This window comes from Antedon mediterranea, chromosome 2 (genome assembly GCF_964355755.1).
Source record: "Antedon mediterranea chromosome 2, ecAntMedi1.1, whole genome shotgun sequence".
Lineage (NCBI taxonomy): Eukaryota > Metazoa > Echinodermata > Crinoidea > Comatulida > Antedonidae > Antedon > Antedon mediterranea.
In genome coordinates, this window is record NC_092671.1 from 2,716,108 (window position 1) to 2,737,775 (window position 21,668).

At 32.3% G+C, this 21,668-nt stretch overlaps 3 protein-coding genes across 5 annotated transcripts in view; 2 read left to right on the forward strand and 1 right to left on the reverse strand.

Moving 5' to 3' along the window:
- Positions 1 to 3,086: 3,086 nt before the first annotated feature.
- LOC140040051 (protein AMN1 homolog) lies at positions 3,087 to 6,866 on the forward strand. 2 transcript variants are annotated; one of them, XM_072085703.1, is made up of 6 exons: positions 3,087 to 3,142; positions 3,556 to 3,688; positions 4,232 to 4,376; positions 4,705 to 4,922; positions 5,760 to 5,928; positions 6,351 to 6,866. In XM_072085703.1, the coding sequence occupies exons 1-6, from the start codon at positions 3,096 to 3,098 to the stop codon at positions 6,425 to 6,427; spliced, it is 789 nt and encodes a 262-aa protein (XP_071941804.1). In that variant the 5' UTR covers positions 3,087 to 3,095; the 3' UTR covers positions 6,428 to 6,866. The 2 variants fall into 2 exon arrangements, with proteins under 2 accessions (XP_071941804.1, XP_071941805.1); XM_072085704.1 differs by having other exon boundaries at positions 3,089 to 3,146.
- Positions 6,867 to 6,966: 100 nt separating this feature from the next.
- Positions 6,967 to 11,294, reverse strand: LOC140040050 (PIH1 domain-containing protein 1-like). Its single transcript, XM_072085701.1, has 8 exons — positions 11,209 to 11,294; positions 10,685 to 10,806; positions 10,208 to 10,339; positions 9,167 to 9,284; positions 8,600 to 8,749; positions 7,927 to 8,186; positions 7,586 to 7,729; positions 6,967 to 7,280 (listed from the first exon to the last, which is right to left on the reverse strand). The coding sequence occupies exons 2-8, from the start codon at positions 10,760 to 10,762 to the stop codon at positions 7,245 to 7,247; spliced, it is 918 nt and encodes a 305-aa protein (XP_071941802.1). The 5' UTR covers positions 10,763 to 10,806; positions 11,209 to 11,294; the 3' UTR covers positions 6,967 to 7,244.
- A 110-nt stretch (positions 11,295 to 11,404) lies between these two features.
- Positions 11,405 to 21,668, forward strand: part of LOC140040049 (tubby-related protein 3-like) — a 39,632-nt gene continuing 29,368 nt past the window's right edge. Inside the window, exons 1-2 of one of the 2 annotated variants that reach the window (XM_072085699.1) lie at positions 11,405 to 11,594; positions 16,872 to 16,977. In XM_072085699.1, the coding sequence (XP_071941800.1) occupies positions 11,575 to 11,594; positions 16,872 to 16,977 (126 nt within the window). In that variant the 5' untranslated portion in view covers positions 11,405 to 11,574. Of the gene's footprint in view, positions 11,595 to 16,871; positions 16,978 to 21,604; positions 21,662 to 21,668 lie in introns of those variants that run through there. The other variant, XM_072085700.1, reaches the window with a different exon arrangement.

Consider the following 21,668-nt stretch of genomic DNA (forward strand, 5'->3'; position numbering starts at 1 on the left):
CAATCTGTGTCAAATATGTAAATTAGGTTCGCAGTTTACGGTTCAGTAACTTCCAGAAAAATGGAATATTTTGTTGGGTTTTTGTGCAATTTTAAATAATTTGTTTTAATTCTAAATTAGTATCACCTTGCTTTATAATTAGCTTTAATGTATTTAAATATTCTGCACCAAATCGGTTTAAAAAAAGCACCTGTTATGTTAATTTATATATCGAGATATATTTATTATAAAAATAATGTTTATACAAGTTATTTGATTTGAATAATTAAGAAAGAGTGAAATTATGTGTAAAATAATATATAATTTCATTGAATTTTGTTTTTTATTTTAGAATTATTATAGAAATGTAATTAATTTTATAAATATGGAAAAGTTATATTTATTATTGATATTACCTCAGCGGGTAAAATTGTGTAAAGTTGAAAGATGTACATTAGGTTTAGTAAGGTTCCACTGCACAGGTTGAATAGCATTATATGATAATGCCACATATTTTGGTTCCCATATAAAATCGCAAAATCATGTCGTTGTAAAATTCTATTTCATAATCATTTTTAAAACATTAAAATCATGAGATGATTGGTTCAACTGAAATTATATTAGAATTATTGTATTATACAATACTTGTTTTATTTTGTTTATTTATTTTTTATTTTTATCTCTTTTGGGACATGTGGATTACCAATTGTAAATTAATCACTTTCCTATCAGATAGGTGGTAATCCCCCTGATACAGGGGCTATTTTGTGAATCAGTTCATCTGGGTAACTCCATCCCCACTCATCTTGAATAATAAACTGCACTGGCAAACTGTGTACACTGGACCTACGGTTTATATACCTATAAATCTGAGGAGACTTGTGTTAAACAGCGCCCCTCCCTTAAACACTTGGCCATTTGACTTGAATTATTTGTTTTAAATTAAATGTAAACAAATATGGTAGCGGTAATGCAGTAATTCTCACATCACAGACCCTAACCAAATTGCCATTGTAACAAGAAGACACATAATATATCAATATAAGTTATTTAGAATAAATTAAAAGATAAAAATCACAGAACAGAAAAAAAGAAATATGAACTTGTTTGTACATGCCATTTAATGTTAATGTTCGTTTTAAAATTTATGAATAATATTTGTTGACCGACTTAAGCCACGGAGTAATCGCTCTGTTGCTTAAACTTAAAATGTGGATTTGTACATGAATATGGTAATTTATTCGCTGGAAATATAAGACTAACATTTGACTGCATGTAGCATATTCCTTTTTAACACCTTGATAAGTTAGCAGCACTAAATATTCCTCTTGTATAATATTCATTTAATGTTATGTAATATATTACAAAACTGTATTATACTTTCAGATTATGTGCCTTGGGTTAGATAATTTATGTATTAAATAAAATTAGTGTAAAATATATACCCTTCATTTTTTGGAAAACCCTTATTCAGGGACACCCCCATAAAGGGGACACTTTACTGTGGATCAAATGAGCGGTAATATGTTTTAATACTACAGTGGACCATATTCAGGGAACACCCCTATAAGGGGACACTTTACTGTGAAACGAGTGAGGGTAGTATGTTATAACACTACTACCAACACCTATTCAGGGAACACATCAGTATACTTTGTTGTGTCCCGAAGGTGTTCCCTTAATAGGTGTTGGTGTTAGTTTTTTTTGGGAGGTAAAATTGTGGCTTTTGAAAATTACAAAGAGTAAGAGTAGGTGCGAGGAATCATAAGTACATCCTTGTGCCAAATTTGCTGTGACACCCACCTTAAAAATAGTACAGTAAATTGCAGCAAACTACAAAGGGCCTTCACAACAAGCCTGAACCAAACAAAGCTGATGTAAAAAACAAATTTACCACCAATACATCTCTTGCATTTTTTTCTTTATATAGAGCTCTGTCTGGGCTATCAAACTAGTTTGACAAAAAAGTGTGATGTGCCTAAATTTGGTAGTTATATGCCCAAATATGGTAGTCATATGACTACATCATGGTCATATATGGACACATCACTTTTTTGTCACATAAAGTTTGATAGTGTAGAGAGAGCTTAAGTGATTGCTTATCCACCAACCCCAGCTATTTTGTATCAAATTGTGTTCTACTCACCGATTTATGATGATTGTTATTTTGGTTTTTTGTCAGTAATGAATATGTAATTATTATTATGTTTAATTGACAATCATTACCTGATATTTTTTTTAGCAAATACAGTTAAATATCCTAAATCCAGACTCCCTTAAAACTTGTCCAAAAAATGGATTTGATAAAAACTTATTACTTAGGCAGTGCTTGACTTCAAAAATATAATCTCAACCCTGAATGTATTTCAACAAAATACTGATCTTGTGTGAGTTTGTGTGTTTTAGGGAGTCCAGTTCTGGGATATTTGACTTAGAGTTATTTTCACTTGAAAACTGTTTAAAGAAATTAAGGCAATACAATTTACAATATAAATAGTGTAAAACCTGCATTTTTAAAAGAAAAACTGTATTTTTGTAAGAATAGAAACATAGTTACCATTTTTTTGTTGTTGCTAAGGCATACTGCGTTTGATTTGTTGTGTGTGTGAGGAAAATCAGGGTATATTGCTTGTATTTTTAATGTACTTTTTTAGGTTCTGAAAAATTCCCAAGCAAGTCCTGAGCTATATAGTGTGAAATTCATGATTTATTTTAAATGCGGTAGAAATGTCTTTTTGTGATTGTTTTATTACATCAAATCATTTAATGGTACTTTTTTTTTCTTCCAATGTTAGATTTTTGGTTACATCATCAAAACAACTGATTTGTTTTTTGTTTAAAAAGGTTTAGAATGGGCTTTGATAATAAAATTGAAGATTTAAACAAATTTGACTCGTTTTGTGTTATTTGATTTCAAGTATAACGTAATAAACTTATTTCATATTATTTACAAAAATTCATATGTTGGCATATTTCAGTTATGGTTTGCACATAGAGGTATAAAAATATTTTTATACCTCCATGGTTTGCATAAATTGGAAAAAAAATCCATTGAAAGAAATTTAAAAGGGTACACTTTCATGATAAACTGGCAACCTTCATGTAAACATCAAAAGATGGCGGTGACATCAAATTTTGCGACAGTTCCATCTCTTCTTAATTCGTACGTAATGCAGCATTATTAATTAGTATAAAGCAATGCATTGAAGTTATGAAATATCAAATTAAGTTCAGTTTTTTCTTAAATAGAAAATTAGCTAAGCCTAGGGTGGCTATCCCTGTGCATATACAGAGAAAATCCAACCTGGTTAGAGTGTGGAGGAGAGAGATCAGTGACTCTCAGCTCAGGATGGCGTCCGACTCTGGCCTAGCTCTCTGACTTAATATATGATACTACTGTATATAGCTTATATATTTTTAATGATATAAAATCCTAATAATAATTCTAGGCCTGTAAATGTAAATCCCAATTTCAAGATTGATTTTATTTGTAATTTGGTGATTTGAATCAATTAGGCCTAGCTAGAGGCCTAGGCTAGTATATCATTTTTAACTTTCCTAATTCTATTTTGACAGGAGTTTACATGCTGTTCTTCATGAGCTTGACGCCTACGTACATGAGCTACACATGGTTCCACCAAATTTAAAGGATAAGTTCTTGCATTTACTCAGCAAACGAGGCCTCCTAAATGACTCAAATATATCAGAGGTAATGACGCATACGTAAAATCTGAACTTTTTGTTTTATTTTATAGCGAAGTAGGAAGACAAAAGAGCTAATTTTATTGGGAACCTCATTTATTGGAACTTTGTATAGATATTTTATAAAAATATCTTTTATTTTATAACAAAATCACTTTTTAAAATGTTTTTGTTGAATATGCCATTTTAATTTCACATACAGGTACTTGGATTGAAAATAAAAAATGATTTACCTGAAACCATACAATACTGTACTACAATTTAAAGCAAAAAAAAAAAAATAGTCAAATTTACTGGAAAAGTTTTTGGTTGAATTTAAACGTTATGTTGTCTTTTTATTTGTTTTCTATGAAAGTGAATAACTTCTTTAAAAATGCAAAATGGACTATTAAATTAAAATTAGACCTTCATTTTTGCTTTTGGGGGACAATATGTCTTTTACTTATTGTATGATATAGAATAGATATCATCAGATATCAAAGTGACCAGCGATTATATTTTTTGCTTATGTATTATGTAATTTATTAAAATCATAATCTATTTTTAACAGTTAGTCCACAACAAAACGAAGACCCTTGATTTGAGTGAATGTGACATCACTGATGAGTCGCTCCATAAACTGTCATCGTGTAGGAATCTTTGTAAAATTGACCTGAACGCCACAAAAGAAAACAGGACATCGATAACATCACTTGGTATGTAAATAAGTTCATTTGCATAAGTGTCATTATTGACAGAAGTTTCAAGGAGGTCCAAGTCAAAATTGAAACATTTTCAACTGTATTACATGTGGTGCATGTTATCATGGAAGGTTTTTTTTAAGTTTAGGTTACAGCCTACAGTATGATCATATGTGAAACACATGCTATGCTGTATCATGGAATTTGTCTATGATACTTGACAAATTTAGATACAGTACATGAGAATCAAGTTGAAAATTTGTGCTGAATATGAATACTAATAAAATAGTACAACAACAAATTCATAATTTGATTTGAGATTAATTTAAATTCATATTTGCAGGTGTAGAAGCTTTATCCAGATCCTGTCCTCACTTACAGACAGTTTACCTCAGAAGGTGTACCCTGATCACAGACCCCGCCGTGATTGCCATCGCTCAGAACTGCCGATATCTAAGACATTTGAACATCGGTGGATGCTGTCTGATAACTGACATCTCATTGGCAGCTTTAGGACAAAATTCAACAATGTTGAGCAGTTTTAACTTCTCAAAAACACAAGTAAGAAATTCAGGAATACTGCAGGATTATGAAGATTAGATTTATTTATGGTTACAGATATACTTGATCAAACTGCCTTGTTTTTGTCACCTAAATGGGCACCATGCACTATGGTTGATTGTGACAGGTTAATTGACAAATCTTGTGCACTAATATTATTCACGTTGAAGGCCATAATAGTAACAAATTAAAGTACACATTTATTCAAACAAAATCATAATGAATAATGTTGCCAATGACCTGAAACTTTCGGCAGAAATCAACAGAAGTAATAAGTTAACATAACATCGGTATGGGTTCAAGGCTCGCTCCATGGTGGTGAATAAGGACTATAAACCGTAGGTCCATTGTACACATCTAGCTCATTTAAGAACCTTTAAACTTTAACGAATTTAGTACATGTTTCGAGATGATTAGGGGGTTACCCCGGTGTACCACACACACACAGCCACTGTCGCACACATTCATCATAACTGGGCCTTTTGGAAGGCCACAAAATATAAAGAAATAATAGATTTACTTTCATTGGAAGACTCAACCTGTGATGTTCTAAGTCAACTAGGCATTAAGCTCTGTCTACACTATCAAACTAGTTTGACAAAAAAAATGTGATGTGCCCAAATATGGTAGTGACTGATATGCTTAAATGTGGTAATAATATGACATCATCACATTTTATTGTCACATAAAGTTTGATAGTGTAGACAGAGAAGGGGTGAATAGGATTGATTCATAGGGTTTGATTCCACCTAAAGCCTAAAATATGAGGATATTCAGTATTCATATTTATCAACACTTTCTTTATCAATGTACCATTCTAAATCTACTGTTTTCTAGGTGTCGGATGAGGGTGTTCTAAGCCTAGCTATGGGTGTGTGTAAACAGTCCCTGAAAGAGGTGCACATGGACCATTGTGCACAACTTACTGATGAAGCTGTTGAGGCTATAGTTGGGTTCTGTCCAAAAGTTACTTTTCTCATCTTCCATGGATGTCCTAAAATTACAGGTATGTAATGTGTTAACCACTTACAAATTCTGAAACATGCACGTAACCAGAACAAAAATGGTTTATGGCAATTCTTAATATCAACAATATATAAATACATGGCATAGTTTATAGCTATAGCACCCTCTTCTGCTTAATTAAAATCTAACAACAAACCTTTGGGACTCAACAAAATGTCACCTTAATAGGAGTGTCTCTCTAGTAGGAGTTGACCATGTGTTAAAAGGGCATTGTTTGTTTCACTGGTGGGAAAGTAGCCTCTAAATTAGGGGTCCTACTGTTTTGAAGTTAATTCATTGTGTGCATACTACAGTACTAGGACATTTGGTCCTCGCTTAGTTGACACACTTCTGGCAGGTTCTAGGTCTAGGCAACAACCAATGATGAAAGTTTTATTGATAGTATTCACTTCTTTCCCTCAGAACGATCAAGACAAGCCTTGGAAGAGTTGCATGGACCAAATTCACAAATGAAACAGTTAACATGGACGGTTTATTGATATTTCAAACCCAGAGATTGCAATTTGTGTTAAGATTCACTTCATTGTAAGACAGATATTGTGTGCATACACAGCCAATACTATACTGTGCAAGGAATGTAAAATGTTATCATTGTTTTACTATATTAAGGAAGATTTCCAAAGATTTTCAATAGCAAATTATTTCTGGTGACAATCTATCAAAGACAACACACACAAGATATGTTGTTTTTTGGCATCGAGCAGTATTATGTTTATAATGTAAAATTGGGAGATTTTGTTTTATAGAATTAAATATAATTTATACATATTATACAAAGTTTATATTTAACATTTTTATTATAGTTTATATCGAGTGGAATATAGCCTTCTATGTTTGTGGTGTTTATATTAGGGAATTTACGCAACAGGATGGAACATGTTTACACTATCAAAGTAGTCTTAGAATTATGCATTGAAATAAAATGGTGCTATGAAATCTTAATAATGTAGTTTGTATTTTGTGAAACATTAACAAACCATTACTGAACAATATTATTTTTTACTTTTATTTTATAAACATAATTTCAATTTAGCACAAATTTGTTGCAGCTGTTGATTTAATAGCCATTTCATTTACAACATTTCATACATGTAAACCAACAAGCAATGGGTAGGTCTTCTTGGTGTTGGGGGCTCCTGGCAATATCTCTGCCTTATGAGGGAGGGGTGGGAATACCTATCCTAACTCCGTCCAATACACTCTTGATCTAAACTGTACCATTGGTCGTGTTGTCGTCTATACTGTTTAATGCACTGGCCATTGCCAAGTAATTTTCTGGGTGCAATATCCCAAGTGTCATGTTGGTTTGACAGGTAGTGTCAGTGTTAGTACCTGTAAATACATAAATATATTATGATTAAAATTATCAATATCATCCACAAAATAAAGAATGTTGATTTTTATTAAGCTCTGTCTACACTATCAAACTAGTTTGACAAAAAAAGTGTGATGTGCCCAAATATGGTAGTGATATGCCTAAATACGGTAGTGATATGACTTCATGTCCATATATAGGCACATCACATTTTTTTGTCACATAAAGTTTGGCTTTAAAGGCTTTAAAGTAATCCCATGATTTGTGATTTTGATTTCCCAGAGTCCTACAGAAAGTAAATGGTATTTGTTTTCTCTTTTACCGTATTATCTCTATTATATTGGGCTCCTGATTCATCTTGTACGATATCAAACGGAAGATAGACATCCATAAGGTAAACGTTTGGCCTAGCTTTTAGTAAAATTCGATCTTCACCTAAATCCAATGTTAAAGATTTGGCTGTTTTCTGTAAAGTAGAAACAATATTAATTAATGACATCTAAACAATTATCAATGAAATGCATAATTTATGGTCTTATAGCATGGCACTTAACATTTTTGTCTTATGATCTCAGAGTCTTGGGTAAAATTCTGATCTAAATTTTTGTTTGTGGATAGACCACAGCTGGATTGTTTTCTTGTTATAATAATTAAACTACTCACTACGTTTGGTAACTGCACTTCAACAACTATAAACTCGGGCTGTCCGTCAATCGGTTCCCGCATCATTATGTATTTTGGTTCAGGAACGGATGGTTGATGTGAATCATCAACTTCAGTTATTAATTTCTTTGTTTGTTTTATCTGAACATCAGCCGTTTCTTCAATCGAATCCATTTCTAAAATTCTTGGTTTAGATTTTTTACGAATATTATGTTGCTGTAGAGGCCCCATAGTTTTGCGATGCTTTAAAATTGTCCATTCTGTAAAATATAAACCAACATATTAATTGATACCAATATTGCAGTGTAGGTATCCTTATGCATTCCATTACTGCCAATATAATGCACAGTTGGCACACTCAATTCACCCATCATATGTATGGCTACTGTAGACCCCCACCTCCATTCAGGGGACACATTCTATGAAACTAAGAAAAGCCAATGTATGTTGTAACCCTATGACCAATCAACATTAAGGGATATCCCTATTAAGGGGACACTATTAAGTGCCAATAATGTTTACCCATTGACCTATGACCAACCTCTATTAAGGGGACACTATTAAGTGCCAATAATGTTTACCCATAGACCTATGACCAACCTCTATTAAGGGGACACTATTAAGTGCCAATAATGTTTACCCATTGACCAACCTCTATTAAGGGGACACTTACCATGGTTTCTATCAACAGCTAACTTGAACTTGTTTTCAATTCCTTCATACACAACGGTGACAAAGAACCCTTTAAAGAAATTACTCTTACTGATCTTGGCGTAAAATTCTTGACTAATAAGAACATCGTAGGCAGTACAGCCTTTACCAGCTAAACAAAAAAAAAATCATTTAAATTTCAATTAAAGTATCTGTTGTTAAAATCTAACTGTAAGTGGATTTTGAGAACACAAGCAGTTTTGCTGGACCAGATGTCCCAACTTTAAAAAAATAAATAATCGGGAGATTTACAAATTCATAGCCAAACAATAGAGGGTGCTATAATTGTTTTAATACATCCAACAAATAGAGGGTGCTATTTACAATAATCTATGGCATCAGAATCTATAGAAAACATTGGGTATGCCTGGCACTCTAAAGCTATCAAACATTATGCGACAAAAAATGTGATATGCCCATATATGGACATAATGATCAAATATGGTAGTGATACGAACTAGTTTGATAGTGTAGATAAAGCTTAAGCATGACAGATCAAAAGGAGCCTATGGTATCATTATAAACAGACCTTTGTCAATTTCAGCATGAGCTTCCCCAAGGCTCATAGGAACCCTGTAATCACCAGGTTCATCTGACTGCAAAATCTGTACTAACTCTTCTTCTGTGATGTCTAAGGGCGAGGGCATCTAAAGATGTAAACCAAATTATATATAATATATGAGAGAAACTGTTGGTGTATGGTGTTAAGCTCTGTCTACACTATCAAACTATTTTGTCAAAATATGCCCAAATATGGTAGTGATATGACATCATTTGTCGTATTCGATTGGGAACTTTCGTTGTCAACGTAAAGATTCGTTGAGTACTTTTTGTATTCGAATTGTAAATTTGTGCTCAACATACAGAAAGTCATTCGAATAGAAAACGTTGACAACGAAAGCTTTTTCGTTAAGAACAATCTCAACGCTCAAAATACTCTGTTAAAAAAGTACTCAACGGAAAAACTGTACTCAACGGTGAAAGTCTAAATCGAATACGACAATTGTGTCCATATATGGGCACATCACATTAGTTTGTGACATAAAGTTTGATAGTGTAGACAGAGCTTTATGGTAAGTGTCTATCAACATGGTATTCTTGGTTCGGTGACCCTGAGCATTATGTATGACATTAAAATGTTTGTGTCAGAACTCATAACTCAAACACTAGTACAGTAATGTTTTTTGACACATTCCGAAAGTGTCATATTTATATAAATACTATAAATAGTGTAAATGACAAACATTTTCGGGACATAAATCATCAACAGGTACTGAGAGGAAGTATTCCATAACAAATGTAGATCGTAGTGAGAAGGTACAAGATAATTCCAATTTAACAAGGTAACAGAATAGAGAGGGAGAGGAAGGGACTTAAAGCTCAGTCGGTAGAGCATGAGACTCTTAATCTCAAGGTTGTGGGTTCAACCACACATTTTTTCATGGGACTGCAGACTCTGAAAGTTATAGTATTCTTATTTACTTTAACAGTCCCTGACCAATTCGTTCTGTATTTTTTACTTTATGGTTCCTCTATGGTTAAATGAATAAAAAGTTAGTTGTGTTTGTACCTCTGACGATTGGCAGATGTTTATAAAGATCTTGTTTCCATGGAGATCTTTTGTTTTGACACACATGCCTGGCTGAGGTTGAACCAAGTTACATTCTGGTTCCTTTGACTCCATGTTGTGCATCTCGGAAGCCTGTTCAAAATAACAACAAATTAAAATGATGACGATTAAATAAATAAGAAAGCAAAGTATGATTGATTATAAATTGTGATTTTACAGTACGAATTAACAAAATGAACTGGCTAGTGGATAATATGTTGTACTAAAAGCTCTGTCTACACTATCAAACTAGTTTGACAAAAAAAGTGTGCCTAAAAATGGTAGTGATACGACATCATCATGTCCATAGGCACATCACATTTTTGTTGTCACATAATGTTTGATAGTGTAGACAGAGATTTACAGACAGTTTTGAAAAAAGTTGTGTCTGATTGAAATGTTCTTCATGGATGTCTCATAATTAAGCGTTTAATTAACCTGTAGTAAAAGTTCCTTGTAAAGTCTCTCCTCCTCTTCACTCGGAGGTTGGTCTAGTAAACTCTGGTTTATTTCCATCTTGCAATCCTACTCTCCAGGCAGTTATTTTGTAGATGAAGACTCTGTAAATAAACAAAAACTGATTATAAAATATTATAAAAACTGAAAAACCATTGTTCTTTATTCTTTATATCAAAAGAAAGAAAAAAACATAGATTGGAGAATGTATGGCACTTTCACTTCATTATTTATGGTTTTTACATGTATATGTTTACTAAAAATGGTACTATGTAGTCTGCCTAAAGAGTGTTAATTCGCTAGGCCTGTCTGCCCAGGCCACAGGTAGGTAGAGAAGAGTTATCGTGAGGGAGGGATGGCGATGTGATCCCAATCTCGTTTTATTTTATGTAATGACGAAAAAGAGTAGGCCTAGACAGGATGGATGTTTTAAAGTAGAAGTAACTTCCAGATACATTATATACTTTAAATTATCAACCTTTATTACTTATGTTTAAACTACATACGTATTATAATGTCAAAAATTAATAACGTCTGTCCTATACAAGGAATTAAATTGACAATAAATTGATCACGAACTCGGTCTGTTTGATTGAACCACCAATTTACAAAAGATAACATTACATAGCGCCCTCTAACTGAGAACAACATTTTCAACCAATCATTTGCCAGAAATTTGTCATCTGCTAGAAACCAGCCAATCATTGACGTTGCCATGTCGGCCATAGTTATAGACGCCGTGAGGTAAATTGACATTCAACAATTTCCGCTTGAGCTTTACCACAACATTTAAAGATTTTTCTTTTATATAAACTTTATCATTTAAAATACAAGTACCTTAAACTACTTGTTGAAACATACAAGAAGGCACAATGTATCATCATGACAGTGGGTAAGTACTTCCTCAGTCTTATTTAAGAAACACACCTTGAATGTATGTTCCAACCACCACTACTACTGGACTGCTGGAATACCACAACCAACCAACAAGACATTTCTTTTTTATTTTTTCCAACTGATACTGAGTCACCAATCCTACCTGTAGGCTGTGTTTATGAGAATGATATAATGTCAAGGAAGAAATGTAGCATGTCAATTGAATGAGTGTAGGGCCTATATTTGCCTTTTAAGTTTTGTAACATGTGTTTACAAATTAAAATAACATTAATTAGGGTTGATGAAAACACTTACATTAAAAATTAAAAAGGTACACTTCTTGCTTGAATGAATGCAATGTTCTTAAATTTAAATGATGGTGTTGATTGTCGAATATATTATCATGCTCATCACGCTTTGTACAACAATTCATTTAATCATTGATTAAAAACAGCAATGCTGATACACAGTAGCTATTCAAAAAAATGTCAGTGAACAAGAAATAAATTACTTGCTTGAAAATATAGGCCTAATTAATATGACACGATCTAGTTAATCGTTGAAGATAATACTGTGCGTACTACAACATGATATTATTTTAGGAGCATTGAATGATTTGCAATCAACTTTAAAATTGATTGTTATTAATGATAAATGACAACCAAATGTTAAAAGTATTGAAGGCCATCACATATTTTGTACACTACAGTATTGAGGGAGTGTGACTGAGTAGAACGAGTTATGAGTTTACAGCATTGGCACTAGGCTAGGTCGGGATTGAACCCTGGACATTGGATTTTGAAGGCAAGCATGTCGTGCAAGCTATAACTCTACTATTGATCAAGTTCTATTATTTTCATCATGTTGGAAAAATATAAAAAACAAGTTCTTCCTCGTTGATAAACCGAACACTGTTTTATGCCATGACAACTTTCGTAAAGAGGAGTACACTACGTGAAATGTTGCATTGGTTGAGTTGCAGAATTTTTTTTCCAGTGGGAACTTACTGCACTAATTATATGACATAATCTTAACTCAGTTGTCATGGTGATATATCATATACTATTTCCTAGTAACATTGTTACTGTACATTCTAAAAATACTTAAATCTTAAACAAAGCCATGTGTATCACACTTTGAAGTTGCTATTATAGAGTTCCAATAACAATCCAAAAATACCTGGCAGATTATGCTATTACAATTTACATTAAGTATCCAGTTGAAATACCCCAGTTTCTACATTAATGTTAAATTAAGTCCTTTCCTTACTTTTGCTGATATAGATTTCTATTATACTGTAAATTGGATTTAATATTAAATTTTATAGTAGACTGATTCTTAAATTATAAATACAGTTGTCAATTTCCATATTGTTAATGTTACTGTAGATGTCTTAATTCATATAGTTACTCAAAATGGTGTTTAATTGCTTGTTGCAAACTCCCTTGAGTCTTGTTAAATGAAGTGTACTGAATAAATTACATAACAGATGCATACACTATAGTACCAAATACTCTTAAAGCATGTTGCTGTTCCGTTGGTGACAGCTGGCCATCTCCTCCGGTTGCGCCGGCTCGTCTTGTGTTATGATGTCTTGATTGCCAAAGTCAAGCTGAAGCCTGGTGTGGATTTTCCATTGCAGTAGTCGACACCTGAATGGATCGCCTGTTCTTGTTAAATGTACTGTGTAATCAAACACTGGTTTGTTGACGCTCAAAGCACAGACTGTTGCTTGGTGTTATTTAGTTTGTTAAACTTTTATGTCATACGGTACCGGTAGTTAAGTTAAATGCCACAGTACAATATGAATAGAAAATTTGCCATTGTTAGAATTAATCAAACAAAAGTCTGTCTATATCTATTGTATTATTTTAAGCATTTTGCCATTTCAAAGAAACAGTACAGTACCTCCTTTACCTAACTTATTTTAACCTCCTAATTTAAATACAGTTGTGTTGTATTTTATGATGGTCTGTACTTTCTGATTGCAATAAAAACATTTTTGGATTTTGGACGTTCAGTTCTGTAAGTGCATGTTCTGTATTCTCTTAAAAAACATTGAAGAAAGAAGACAACCAATTGTTTGTGCTGTACCTGAGCAATAGAATTATCTAAAATCCTTCTTCGTTTCATAATCCATGGAAACCATCGGGGAAGGATCCAATTTTTCAAAATGATGATAGTACTGTACATCAAAAACCACTTCATACTGTATGTAGTTTCATTTTAGCTGTCAAAAAAAAAGAGTGCTCAACCATAGAGCACAATCCCTGGAAATTAATTAGTACAATACAGTTGTTGGTATCTAATTTATAAAGCTTCATTTATTTCAGAAAATCTTCTTCATTTTTATACTGTAGTAATGTTGTGATGAAAATACTGTACACTGTACATTACATTACAAAAAAATATAAATTAAAAAAATATTACAATAATTTACAATTATTATATACCATGTCTATAAATGAGAGTACAATACACCAAGCAGTATTTTGCAGTAAATTTAAAATCAGCAAAGTTTACAGCACACAGTACAAAGACTAAGTCTATTAAATTACTGTAAAGACGGTTTTCTTCCTAATCCTGAGGACAATTTATGTTAAGTAAGGGATTTTAAATTTAACATTCAGCATACTGTACAGTACCATTGACAATTATTAATATTTATTAATATTATGACATGATATTTATAGATGTATTAATCGTTGTTATTGGATACCTGTATTTGACTATTGTACATACAGTGGCAACACTATTTGTCTGTTTATTTAATATGAAAGGACTGCATAATTTCAGTACTAAAGTCCATGATCTATTTCTGGTTAATAAATAATGAAAGTACAAATTACAAATTATCTTGTTACTGTAGATCTTAAATTGAAACTGGCTACTTTTTAAATGTCATCTAGAACCAAATCAAGTACTGTCATTTAAAGTTTATTTCATATTAATAATAAAGACAAGTTTGATATTAATTTTTTTTTTTTCAATTTGAACTTCCTGTGTATGTGGTATACTGTACAGTATGATTATATTATACCCCTTTCACACCAAAAGCAAAACTCCGGACACCCCGGAGTTGACGCCCCGCTGTTTGGTGTGAAAGGTAAAATCAAGCAACTCCGGAGAGCGAACTGCGGGGACACCCCGGTGTTTTGGTGTGAAAGGTACCAACATCAAACTCCGGAGTGTTTCGGGTCAAAAGGTCATCCTCACACGATCACTCATTGCTTTAGTTTTATTTCAAAACACTTTAAATGTTTGTACAAAATATATAGCAGGTTTAAAAAATAATAAGTAGTATCAATAAAACATTATATTACTTCTGAGACTTTTGAAAGTAATTATTAAATTAAAAATATTGTTAATTAAAATTATTCTAATGATCGTCGCTATGTAAACAAACAAAAATAGAGGGCGACATTTACAATTTTATTTTATTAACCCCAGTGTTGCTAGGTTGGTGTGAAAGGGGTATCTCCGGAGTTTCTCGACGTTTTGAATGGTCATAAACCCCGGGGTGTCTCCGGAGACACTCCGGAGTTTTGGTGTGAAAGGGGTATTATATTGTAGTTAAATGATTTTAATTCGAATTGAAAAAAAATTATACTATTAAGTTTTGGAGAATTAGATTAAATTCGACTGAAAGTTGGACATGAAAACAACACTATCCTGTTTGAAACTTTTAGACTTTGCTTCTCATACATTCTTTTCAATCCAAAATTTTCAATGTAACTTTCAGTATAATTTAATCAAATTTTCCAATTATTCAATCCAATATTTAAACCAAATTTCAATCCAATTTCTAAATTTTCAACATAATTTCAAAATATTCAATCCAAATGTACTACAGTATATTGGGTAATCCAATTTTCAAACCAATAATTAATCCGATTATTACAGTATTATGGTGCATGTTATTTGAGAACAAGTTCAATATACAATTGCATTACTCAAATAATTCATTTGACATTTTATGAGATTGAAGAAACTAATGACGATGAAGACAACATGTTTTGACATCAATAAACTGTTCTCTAAAACATAATAAACAACTTTAGAACTGATAAACTAAAACACTTTATAAATATAACTGTTCTGTAGACAACATAATAATTTCCAACCTAAGTTATCACTCAGTACTGTACTTAGTTGTATTGTACATACTTAAGCGTGGTTTCCACTAGCGATGCAACATAACGCAACGTATTGACGCAAAGTGCTGTATTGCGTAATCACGAATGGGAACCGACGACGCAACAATGCTGCAAACATTGCAGGTTTGATTTTTATGCCGGCGGGAGAAAACACAATTATTAGAAGGGCATTTGCGTAGGTTGCGTTACGTTGCATCACTAGTGGGAACGAAGCTTTACAGTACAGTTGTTACTACAGTACTGTACATTACAGCAAAAAACTATTTCTGTATAATTACAATACAATGCTAATCTTTGGGCATAAACATAGTGGTAATTTATGTAAAATACAAAATTTATAATCATAGTACAGTGCATTTTAATACTGTAAGTGTAGTACAGTGCATTTTAATACTGTAAGTGTAGTACAGTGCATTTTAGTACTGTAAGTGTAGTACAGTGCATTTTGTTGATATGGTACAGTATCTGACCGTGGATAACCCCAACTTTTCTATATAGTTTTTCACAAAATAATGGTTGCATCAATTTACCATGACATAGGAGTTTTCTAATTAAATTTGGCTTTTTTAGGCTGTTGAAATATTTTTATTTAACATTACAGCTACTTTATTTTGTATCTTCAGTAAATTGAGATCCCACATGAATTATTGCGTAAGAAAGAATAGCATTAACCTAGGTTTTTTTCAATCATTTCCGTAAATTAAGTACAAATTTCGCAAATAGCCAGTCTTTAGTGAGCATAATGCACTTTACACTACACTATAATGCTTTTATGTCAATGCGATGTTAATGTTACGTCGTCGCATCATGTTAGTAATCATTAACAAGTTATTGAATGCGAGATGGATTAAGCGCCTCATTGCCCGTACGAATTAGATTAACGTACCGTGTACATTACATGAACATTTTGTGGAAACTCAATACAAAATTTAAATAAGATGATATTAATTAATTATTATTTAAAATTTTTTTTTATATTCCTACTGTATAGTACTACTGTACTGTATTAAAGATTTCTACTGTAATTTATAATTTTGTTTCATGTACTCTAGAAAAGGGTCCACTAAATAGTTTTCATGCCTTTACTATTTTCTGAGTTTGTTTTACAGATTAATAATATTTTTTTTTTGCTGTAGGACAACATACTCGGCCCATGGTGCTTGGTCCACTCCGCCCGGGATGGTTGATGAAGAGCGAAACCCGTCTCAAGCAAATTTAAGACAACAGAAATTAGAAAAACAGGTTTGTTTTCAATGAGTTTACAAAATATTTACAAATTACAGTATGACAACTTTATGCCACAGTGCTGGTGAGATAGCATTCAGTTAATCTATTCAGCACCTCAACATTAATTTTCTGCATGGAATTAGCCACATCATACTCATAGCTTTTTTTTTATGTCGTATAATAATATGAGCGCTGAAGTTTGATTCAATTTGGTTCATGCTGGCAACGCACTGTGCTACTATCGCCCCTGGGTGGTTAAATACACATCAATTAATAACATTAATTAGCAATTACATTTTTGAGGTAACAAAAACGTTTGGAAAGACTGAAAGTGCATTTTTGAGGTAAGGAATGTTAGGAAATACAGAGAGCAGATCAGGTGTAACAGTGTTGCTTGTCAAATAATATGCAGATCAGTCAAAACCACTTTAGACAATAAGAAATTAAAATATATTTCTTAATTGACAAAAGGCGATTCAACCAATTGTGTTATACTGTAAACTTGAATTTTAAAGCACTAAAACAAAGGTCCATTATGTACAGTAGATTGTTTATACGGTCAATGTTGTTACATTATTCTCTGAAATATTTAAAAAAAGCTCTGTCTACATTATCAAACTTTACAGTATGTGCCCATATATGATGTGATGTCATATCACTACCATATTTAAGCATATTACCACCATATTTGGGCACATCACACTTGTTTGAAAGTGTAGACAGAGCTTTATAAAAAAATAATAAGGAAAAAGATGATCCTTGCTTAAATATATAATGATCTTCATGTTTCATCACAACAAACACTGACTATCGGCACAGTCAACCAATACTACAGTAACTTACAAGCATGGTCTACCATGACTTTACATTGCACGCACAATTGACTATGCCGCTAGCCTCATCAACCTGAAGTGCCTGCTCTCGTACACCAATGCAAAAAAGGGCATTTCTATGAAGAAAGATCTCCAGACATTGTCTAGTTGTCATAAATTGACGGTGCTCACTTTGATGATGGTCGGTGCACGTCATATTGAAACTGTTAAAATCTTAATTTTAGACTTTGATGTCCCACTGAGCAAATGTTATCTTCACTGCTGTTTGCATTTCATTAAAAGCAGGACTTTCTGCTGTCAATGATCTATCATGTGCAACTGCTTCGAGCGTGTTTCGTCAATTATTGCTAATTTAGATCACAACTACGAAACAAAAACCATCAGCCTTCAGGAGATGTAACTATGTTCAATTTGCGTCAGTAATCAACGCAATTACATGCTTGTTGACTTCAATTCAAGAGCTCCAAAATTATTAGTAATAGTATACATTTATGATTAATTAAATATTAATACATGTACAGTACAGGTACATTTTTGATAAATATTTAGACAAACTGATAAAAATATTGCTGGCTATGAATCAGGTAATGTACTGATGTGAGAGTCAAATATACAGTATGCATTCACTGCCTTTTTAAAGCCCAGCCTGTGAGGAACATTAATGTACCTCTTTACTGTACTCTGTCTACACTATCAAACTAGTTTGACAAAAAAAGTGTGATATGCCCAAATATGGTAGTGATATGATGTCTTCAAGTCAATATGTGGGCACATCACATTTAATTTATTGTGTCACAAAGTTTGATAGCTTTTGTCCTCTCTTTCCCAATTTGACCTAATTTTTTTCTTATTAAAGTAAATTTACTCAACTGTAAATTCCGGAGTCATTACATTAATTATGGAAACCAACAAATTAGAAATTTCTGCAATGCTTCCATTCTTTATTGTGATATCCAGCTTTCTATGCTACCTTTGTCCGTAACATCATACAAGAATTTACTTTCTGCTGGCAACATACAGAGATAGGCTAATCATTCATTACCAACTCGTCAACTGCTCTTCAATCTCGCTTTATTCTATCCTCATTATTAATGACTTCAATTATTCTCATCAAATCAGTAGAGAGTTTCTCTCAAAGCTTGAATAAAATTATTTGAAACTTTATTCACAAATCTTGGATTGAATTTCAATAACTACTGTATAATATCAATATGAAATTACAGTATTGTAATGGAGATGTACAGTAGCTTGGTGGTTAGCAAAATGCTTGCCATCCAATCCCAAGGTCCATGGTTCAATCCTCACCTACTATAGTTCCAGGGTCGTAACTATTTCAACCCCACTTCTCGGGCCTCAAATGAGGCATAACCAGGCATGCAGTAAGTATAGTATTTAAAAAACCTAAAATGTTGCAAAGTGAAAATGAAAACCCCTTTATTTTCAGTTAAAATAAATATTACTGTGAGTGTGATGACATCAATAATCTCATCACAGACATTGCTTACTGTAGGTGTATTATGCTTTCGTACTTAAAGTGGTTCTTTCGGTTTTTAATACTTATTAATAATAATATTTTAATACTATTATACAGTAGTACTGTATTTATGTATAAAACATTCAGAAACCATGTTCCAATGGCCCAACACCAAGAGAACCTCTTGGAAGTAGTTCTGTACAGTCAAATTTGTATATTAGTAGTTTAAATAGTTATTGACATATCTGCAATAATTTTGCCTTTATAATAACTACAATTGGTTCACAATAAGTACAGTACTGTATATTATTTTTTCACAATAAGTACAGTACTGTATATCATTTTTTCACAATAAGTACAGTACTGTATATCATTTGTTCACAATAAGTACAGTACTGTATATCATTTGTTCACAATAAGTACAGTACTGTATATCATTTTTTCACAATAAGTACAGTACTGTATATCATTTTTTCACAATAAGTACAGTACTGTATATCATTTTTTCACAATAAGTACAGTACTGTATATCATTTTTTCACAATAAGTACAGTACTGTATATCAATTTTTCACAATAAGTACAGTACTGTATATCATTTTTTCACAATAAGTACAGTACTGTACTGTATATCATTTGTTCACAATAAGTACAGTACTGTATATCATTTGTTCACAATAAGTACAGTACTGTATATCATTTGTTCACAATAAGTACAGTACTGTATATCATTTGTTCACAATAAGTACAGTACTGTATATCATTTGTTCACAATAAGTACAGTACTATATATCATTTGTTCACAATAAGTACAGTACTGTATATCATTTGTTCACAATAAGTACAGTACTGTATATCATTTGTTCACAATAAGTACAGTACTGTATATCATTTGTTCACAATAAGTACAGTACTGTATATCATTTGTTCACAATAAGTACAGTACTGTATATCATTTGTTCACAATAAGTACAGTACTGTATATCATTTGTTCACAATAAGTACAGTACTGTATATCATTTGTTCACAATAAGTACAGTACTGTATATCATTTTTTCACAATAAGTACAGTACTGTATATCATTTTTTCTTTTTCAAACATGGACAATTAATAGTGTATACAAATTGACAAAATTAATTGATTTTTTTTCCCATTTCTTTACAATTTTGTTTATGATTCGTAAAAAAACGTTGTTGTTTTGCATTAGTTGTTTTAGTATATCCTCCTGGATAAAATGCATTATTGTAGCATTAAGGTTTTATCAACAGGGATTTACAGTATTATACTTTGTTCTATTGGGACTCGGAGATAGTCAGCATTTATTTTGAACTACAATACTGTAGCATCCTGTGACATTTCAAAGCTTAGCTAGTTTAGGGTTTGCAGTGATGGATCGGGATGCAGATTACAGAAGAGGAAAAATTATACTAAGATGGAAAAAAGCTTCTTGGAGATGGTGTTTAACTTATGCTATACAGTAGACTGATTGGCTGGAAGAACTTTAATAAGCAAGTCACCCACTATCATTTAAAAACTAATGACAAAAAAGGTGTCATTGTTTTAAAGTAATGTCCAATCTTATCAGTATTTCCATCATTTCATAACATCAACACAGTCATAAGAAACGCAGTCAATTTCAGGTGGCCAACTTTACTACTGTACTGCAACCTGTGCCAAAAATGTACAGTACAGTAGTGACTGAGTACAGTAGTATGAGTTTATTTTGTTCCTAACTTAACCCATACTGGGCTTATTCTTGAGTCTAGAGGTAATTTAATCACCCTTGATTAATTAACTGATTATTTCTTGGTCAACAGACCTCGAGGAAAACGTGTTTCACCCAGATGTTAATAACTTTTGCTTACTAGTGCGAATAGCCCGGGTGAAACGTAATACCCGCGTTAAAGGTGGTGCGTCAATACACAACAACAAGTATGATATGGTACTGTTATAAATTACTAGATTAATGATAAAATATATTTGGATTGACAATCTAGTCCCATGGTACTTTATTATTTAATTATTCTGTTCAGTTTCGTTGATTTAAATGGTTTGTTTGTCGCTTTCGTTTTGAGTGATATTAATATTCGTTAGTTCCTTTAATTTCATCCATATTGATGCAGATGTTTGAATAATATACATTATCAATACGAAATATATTAAGTTGTCCGATCGTGTTTAGCCTGATTTCACTTTTGGAAAATTTAAATTGCGTCGCTGAGGACTGCATTGTTAAGTGCATGTACGAGGAAAGAATTCAGGCTGTTGATCCTGAGCAGCAGTTAATGCATACATTTGTCGTAATGAATGCTAATGTATGATCATTGCTTGTCAACACTTTGCGTGATCAGCTTATACTTGCAGTAAATTCAACAATATGGGACGTTTTTTGGTACGTT

Excerpts from the sequence above, each read along its gene's own strand:
- LOC140040051 (XM_072085703.1), top strand. The coding sequence starts at position 3,096 with ATGGCGGTGACATCAAATTTTGCGACAGTTCCATCTCTTCTTAATTC. Across the intron at positions 4,377-4,704 it reads GACATCGATAACATCACTTG|GTGTAGAAGCTTTATCCAGA; the intron begins GTATGTAAATAA and ends TCATATTTGCAG. Across the intron at positions 4,923-5,759 it reads TTAACTTCTCAAAAACACAA|GTGTCGGATGAGGGTGTTCT; the intron begins GTAAGAAATTCA and ends ACTGTTTTCTAG.
- LOC140040050 (XM_072085701.1), bottom strand. The coding sequence starts at position 10,762 with ATGGAAATAAACCAGAGTTTACTAGACCAACCTCCGAGTGAAGAGGAG. Across the intron at positions 9,285-10,207 it reads ACATCTGCCAATCGTCAGAG|ATGCCCTCGCCCTTAGACAT; the intron begins GTACAAACACAA and ends TTACATCTTTAG. Across the intron at positions 7,281-7,585 it reads AATATAATAGAGATAATACG|GTACTAACACTGACACTACC; the intron begins GTAAAAGAGAAA and ends ATGTATTTACAG.